The 7,417-nt window shown below is 34.6% G+C and overlaps 1 protein-coding gene across 1 annotated transcript in view; it reads left to right on the forward strand.

Moving 5' to 3' along the window:
- The window catches only part of LOC129250042 (uncharacterized), a 31,412-nt gene extending 26,350 nt beyond the window's left edge, over positions 1-5,062 (forward strand). Inside the window, exon 2 of the mRNA XM_054889688.1 lies at positions 2,285-5,062. Within this exon, the coding sequence (XP_054745663.1) occupies positions 2,353-3,108 (756 nt within the window). The 5' untranslated portion in view covers positions 2,285-2,352 and the 3' untranslated portion in view covers positions 3,109-5,062. The remainder of the gene's footprint in view (positions 1-2,284) is intronic.
- The last annotated feature ends 2,355 nt before the right edge of the window (positions 5,063-7,417 follow it).

Raw genomic sequence — 7,417 nt, forward strand, 5'->3', positions numbered from 1 at the left:
AGATGATATTAACCGGTATGTAAAAACGTTAATGAGAACTCTCTCTAAGCTTTCCGCTGATCAAAAAAGACAACCCAGAGGACAAAAACAAGCTTAAACGAGTTTATGTCAAACTAGGCGTTTCATATGCGAATATTGATAAAATACTAAATGTTAAAATGATAAAATACTAAATTACCATAACACTTCGTGCTTAAGGACTAAATCGTATATAGTGCATCAGTTTAGTACTGAAGTCATATAACGTCATTGTTATTGTTGAGATTTGTTACACCTCGGACTTTTATGATAGTGAATTCTTTGACTTAAAACTATACGTAGTTCTTCGTAAAGACCGTGATGCTGGTTAATCTGTTTTCTTAAGAGGAGGCGGCGTTCTAATTGCCGTCAAAACAAGGTATCGTGCGTTTTCAATTACTCTCAAAAATGATGACTCGATAACCAGGAAACGAGATGATAATATTATCGCTGCTTTCTCTCGAAAACATTTTCGACTTTAACACTTGCTGAACTCAATCTCCTGTTAAATGAACGCTCTTCTGAAGAAAGTTTATTTTGCGCGAATAGTTCCATTGAATTACATCGAAGGGCAAACGCGTCATCAGCAATAAACATGTGCGGCACAATATCCAGTTCTTGAGTAACTTTTCCTGGCTCTGGTAGATTTAATTAATTTTTTTCTAACTTATTAAAATGTTTAGTGCTCAAAACTCCACCGTCGAACACTCTACCGTTAGCACCAATATCCACCATGAGAAACTCACTATCGCTGTTGGCCAGAGCTATTATATATTATATTATATTATATTAAACCTATTTTTATAGTTAAAACAGAACGAACCGGAGTGTTGAGGCATTTTAATTTGGACGTGCCCGCCTGCTAAAGCTCCTATGCAATAAGGAAACCCACTTTTTTTTTTTAAATTGACTGCTTCTTTTCGCCATTCTTTACCATTTTCAAGTAGGTAATAAAAAGTAAGGAGTATATTAAAAATAATTTTTTTTTTATGAAGGTACTTTATGTTTCGTTCCTTTATATAATCCTATTTCAACGTTTTTCTAAATTTTTGTTTCGTTACTTTTTCACCCTTATATAAAATCCAACAAAATTAGTCGCTAGCTTATTTTTTAGGTACATAAAAAAATTTGTTAACTTAAATAAATTTTGAGAAACTATCAGAGCGGATAGCTTCTGTATACTGCATTAGGATAGTCTCTGGTGTACGAGTATACTTATTAGGATTGTAGTGATATTTAGTCAGTGACATACGTGCTTTATAGTATGCGAATGTTCAAGTTACGCAAAACTAATATTTTCATCAGAGACTCGTCTACCATTTCATATACATATGTATTAACACATTTGAAGTTATTTCATAGTTATGAGTGCATTGTTGTTTGCCGTATATTAAGTAGGGGAAGTCTACTGTGACAAGGGAAAAAACAGGCTTATTTTCCGGATTTTATTTCTAACAAAATATTGCTCGTACATAAAATCTATTTAAACTCTTATCTTTATTATATATTTAAGTTTTTGAAAAAAAAATTTTAAGTCAAAATATTCAAAATGGCCGCTGTGGCACTTCTGCAAGCGCAGGTCCGCTTTTCTATACGGTGTACACGATATCTCGAGTTCTGATAAATGAATCAGCTTAAAAATTTAATTATATATTCTCTGTAATAGTGTCTCTCGTCTGACATAGGATTTTTTTGATATCGTTATTTGTTAAATTGTTATAAACAATAGTAACATCAATTTTAGGCAAAAAAAAAGAAAAAAATTTCAAGAATTTTTTTTTCAACGCCAAAATTTTTTATCGACATAATCCTACGTCAGACGAGAGTCAATACTATGTATATGATAACAATATTTTGTTTTTTTGTTTTAGATCACCGAAACGTAAGATTTCATGTACACCGTTTAGGCACCTAAGAAAAGCGGACCTGCGCTTGCAGAAGTGCCACAGCGGCCATTTTGAATATTTTGACTTACATTTTTTTTTTTCAAAAACTTAAATATATAATAAAGATAAGAGTTTAAATAGATTTTATGTACGAGCAATATTTTGTTAGAAATAAAATCCGGAAAATAAGCCTGTTTTTTCCCTTGTCACAGTAGACTTCCCCCTTAAGAACGCCGTTAATGTTCGTCTTTGTTGCATGCTAGCAATATGTTTGCTAGTATGCATATTATCATCATACAAACAATTTAAACACAGCTAGTATTTTTGCAGCATGACAAACCCGTTAAACGTTTCTGTGTTTTTTTTTTGTCTCTTTGCAGATGGTCAATATGATAAACATCCGAATGAAGCAGTGAAAAATGAAGAGCTCACTTATAACAGTGGCGCGATGTCAATACACCCATGGCCCATTTGGAGAGCCATCGGTAAAGCAATAAGTACGCCCATTTGCAAAATGTTTAGTTGGTTATTAAATCGCTGTATGACACGAACTTTAAAGTCATCAACGGCAGAATTTGAAATGTGCAGTAGATGCGACAAGAATCAACTACGACTAGAAACATACATGTCGCCCCATGTGAGAAGTGTTTTTTACAGAGGAGAAAGGGAATTTCAACCTTTGCTGCCTGGCATTGTAAAATTTAAGTATTTAATGCTTAATTATAAAAAAATTATAACGTTTTTGATTGGAACAATTAGTGCAACTATTTATATCCTGAAGGTCAGTGTCAATACCAGAGCAGATATATATACTGCTGTGAAGGATAATGCACCAAATTTACCCAATACAGTAAAAATAGAGTCAAATTTAAGGTCATCGGTTAAAAATGCAGTCGTGCCTCATTTAGTACTAGACACATTGTACTCAAATGTGAATGAAAAGCTTGCATCTATAGAATTTAAATATGCGCTTGTTGAGCCTATAATAATTGGATCTATGGGATTGACTTTTTTATCAGCACAAGGAACATCTGCTAATGCATCTGCCTCTATTTATTTCGCTTCCAACGCTATGCAGTATTTTATTGACGTTCGGAAAGCAGATAAGAGCACATCAAATATAATATTGTTATATTTGCAACTCTTTAATGGCTACCGCAGTCAAATCCCTAGTGTTAGTGTGAAGGTGAAAAAATTTCGGTGAACCTCTTGAAATAAAAATTAAGTGTTAAATTTTAAAGCGTACTATAAGCGTAAAGTTAATAATATTTAGTAATAAATAACTTTAGCGATAAACAGGTAAAACAAATTTTAGAAAAACAGTATATGCACTCAAATTATGAAATTAATGCTAAAAATATAAATCTGAAGTTGTGCATACATTTCATATAAGTTTTTTGTAAATACATTCGAACCCAAGTGTGTGTAAATGACACACACCCACGCCTACAACACACATGCAAGCGTGCGTGTATATGGACACATATACTTATTCAATGTCACATGAATAAACTCCATACTTGCGTTAAGAATTTTTAGTGCATGTATTTACGAGTAAGTTGTGGGCTTATAACTAAGATCACAATGGCAAAATGGAACGCACTATCGTATACAAGATTTGTTTTCCCAATTTTATGTTGTTCATTACTAACACATAATAATTTATTTGCAATCTTATTAAACAAAGCGGAAATAGAAGTTTCCCCAAGTCCTAGATTCCGATGCCGTAATGAAGTGTACAAAGAGTTGACACGGAATCAAATTTTATAATGTTGACGAAATGCGTTAAAGGAATTCGATTTCATATCAAATTCTAAAATCAGCTTACGAGTTACGATTTAATAACGCAATGTGTTTGGCTTGACATCAGAAACTGGCATTATAACGATAACGATACTATTTAAACTCGATCACTATCGAAGACTCGAAAACAATTTACGGTATTTAATTCAGATTTCATACCTTTATATGTTTCCAACAAAGCCAAAACATAGGTTTGAGAGAATTGCCAACTGTGTTTGATGGAAGTTGTGTTTACTTGTAAGTCGTTTGTTTACGTATATCTGAAAATGTGTATATATGTATATCTAAATTTTAGACGCCGGCAGCAAATCAAATTGTCTCGATATTGACAAGCTGCAAAACATTGTTGCCATGTTTTGATAAGAATGGAAAAACAAGAGGGGAAAATCACCTAAGTAAACATTATTGTCACCATTCAATATCAAAATACATGCAAACCCTGCACCATCAGGTAAAATGCAACGTATAATTTTAAGTTTATTCCAATAAAAATTATTTTTGGACAAATTCATTGTTTTTCTTCTGTCAACTTCTAATGAATCCATCTACGCATAAGCATTGATTATGTAGCCCACCAAAATGGAAACGAAATGCTTAACACTTGAAAACTAGAACGATTTAACTTTTCGTTAAAATAATGTAGAGATAGTTATCAATATGCCCTTTATTTTACAACCAAAAAGATTTACATGTATATGAAAAGTATTTGTGAAAACATCTACAGGGTCCGTCACTCGAAATGTAACCAATTCAAAAGGCCATATATTTAGTTAGGAAAATTACTTTTATTCAATTCAAAGTAAAAAATGTGTGAAAATAATACAAAATAAAGAATCAATTTACTTTTGTTCGATATGACCACCTTATGCGTTGACTATGGCCTTGAGACGGTCCAGAAACGAAACGCAAGCTGCCCGAATGTGACTTGCAGGTATTTTTTTTCAACGCCTCGAGACTGGTGAATCTTTTAGTTCAGACCTTGCTCTCTAAAATCTCGCAAAGGGAATAATCCATCGTATTCGTGTCTGGTTAATTTCAAAGCCATTATGTGGACGTTATGAAGTTCGGAACGTGGTTTTTTACTCATTCTTGGTTCACTCGGGCTTTGAGAGACGGTGCCGAGTCCTGTTGAAACGTCCATGGTCTGCCTCCGAAATGTCTGTCCACGGCTTCAAAGCATAGCAACGATTACTCAAATTCTCGTATGAACGATTAGTCAAATAAACCTTATCGTTTTGGGAGTTTACGAATTGCTCAATTTGCAAAATTTTCTCTCACAATGTTCGGAAATTGACCGCTTTCGGCCAAGCGAAGCAACTCCTTCGCTCTCTCAAATTTGACTTGTTGCTGCTTTGGTGTAAGATCATGCGCCTTTTGGGTCTTGTAAAGATTGACTTTGAGATCATTTTTCAGTATGCGGCAGACGCTGCGGTCAGATATTTTCAGTTCTTTCGCCATTTGATTGGCACTTCGTTGGGATTTCTCTTCTTCACTTTTGGAAGCATTTCAGGTGGCATTGCAGTCTTTTGATGACGACTTCCGTAACGCTTCGCGATGCTACCAGTATCATTGCAACGAGTAATGGTGCGATAAGCAAAAACTTTTTTTACTTTAAGGTGCTCAAGTTCACGAATAATCGCTGGTTGTGATTTTCCAGCCAAAAATAATGCAATCTAATAATGTGATTTTGTTGAAATCCATTACTGATTTTCTTTTTTCGCGTTTATTCTCGGCAAAATGCTTCCGCGCGATTGTGAACAATAGTATGGACTGTCATTTAGCCAACTAACAGACAGCTGATGCACGGGAAACTGAAGTTGATTACACTTCGAGTGTTGGACCCTGTAAGTGATATTTTTTCATAAAATTGGAGCTACAATGGGGGATATATCAGACAAATTATACAGGTCTGCGAATAAAAAATTATTTCTTATTTTTGTTTATAGTGGGCCGGTTTCCATTTTATTTTTGTGCGCTTATCACGATTCTGCCCAGAGAAACCAATACGTGCTTTGGGAGAGACGTTCTAAAAATGTCACCTTATACTAAAGTAAAAGTTAGGATGTAATAGGCCGTATATGCTGAACGACAAATATGGATAGCATGAATGGTCTTTAATACTGCAATAACCATATAACGGGTGATTTTTTAAGATCTATAAGAAAGTTTTTCAAAAAAAACATAAGTAAAATTCAGAAAAATGCATGAAAATTTTATTAAAATCGATAGTACAGTCCATATAATTTTAATTTTGAAGATTATTTCATGCACGACCGCGACTGCGCTTCAAATGGTCCATCGACTTAGTCCAATTTTGGCATACTCTTTCCAATGTTTCGGCCGGTATCTCACATATAAATGCTTTAATGTTGTCTTCCAATGCGTCAATTGAAGCAGGCTTGTCTGAATAGACATGAACTTTAGCATAGCCCCACAAAAAATAATCTAAAGGCGTTATATCGCACGATCTGGGTGGCCAATTGACAGGTCCCGTACGTGAAATAAAATGTTCATCGAACTCGCCTCTCAACAAGTCCATTGTTGCGCGTGCTGTGTGACATGTGGCACCGTCTTGCTGAAACCACATGTCATGCAAGTCAAGCTCTTGCATTTTGGGCAAAAAAAAGTTGGATATCATTTCACGGTAGCGCTCACCATTCACAGTTACGTTACGATTAGTAGCATCTTTGAAGAAGTACGGTCCAATGATACCTGCAGCCCATAAACCGCACCAAACTTTGACCTTTTCTGGATACATTAGTAGCTCTTGTAATTCTTCTGGCTGATCTTTACTCCAAAATCGACAATTTTGTTTATTTACGTACCCATTGATCCAAAAATGAGCTTCGTCGCTGAACACAATTTTTCGATAAAAAAGTGGATCTCAAACTTTCTTAACAGAACACGCATTTTTACGATAAAATTCAATGATTTGCAAGCGTTGTTCGTTTGTAAGACGATTCATGGTTAAATTATAGACCAAACTGAAGATGTTTGACAGTGAAACAAAACACGAAACGTGCGACAGCTGTTCAAACGAACTGTTAAAAAAAATATAGCTAAAAAATCAACCGTTATAAAAAATCCAAAATAAATTAACTTTGAACAAAATAGGGTTTCCGTTTAAGGTGTAGTGATTACGAGCGAATCGCAAGTTATTATGAGCTACCTCATAAAAGTGGCTTCTCAAAGTAACGGTTCATGACCTTAGTTCCGCTTTTTGATTATGGAACCGCCATTTTGAATTTTGAAATTTTACATCGGATTTGTTATGAGCGACCCCAAAAATCTCCAAAGTAGTAATTACGAGTAGAATTACGAGTTTGTAATAACAATAGCTATTGGAGCTTACACCCTTTTTTGGGTATTGGGCCGAGTTCCTCCTTCTATTTTTGGTGTGCGTCTTGATGTTTTTCCACAAATGAAGGAACAGCTGTATGCCGGCAGCGTAAAGCAGGTGATTTTTTATGAGCAGCTTTTTCATGCCAGAAATACATTCGGAGCTTTGCCATTGCCTGGCGAAGGTCGGCCGCTTTAGAAAACATCCTATTATTTATATCTCATCCTCTGTGTAGGCTTCGAACCCAGATTCTGCCGGCTTAAAATATATTCAACTTGTAAAGTTGTATTTATTTTATTATAAAATATAGTTTACACGGAATGGGTAAAGTTGTTTTTATCTTATTATAGAATGAAATTTAATTTAATTA

The sequence above is a fragment of the Anastrepha obliqua genome, chromosome 6, assembly GCF_027943255.1.
Source record: "Anastrepha obliqua isolate idAnaObli1 chromosome 6, idAnaObli1_1.0, whole genome shotgun sequence".
NCBI classification, from domain to species: Eukaryota; Metazoa; Arthropoda; class Insecta; order Diptera; family Tephritidae; genus Anastrepha; species Anastrepha obliqua.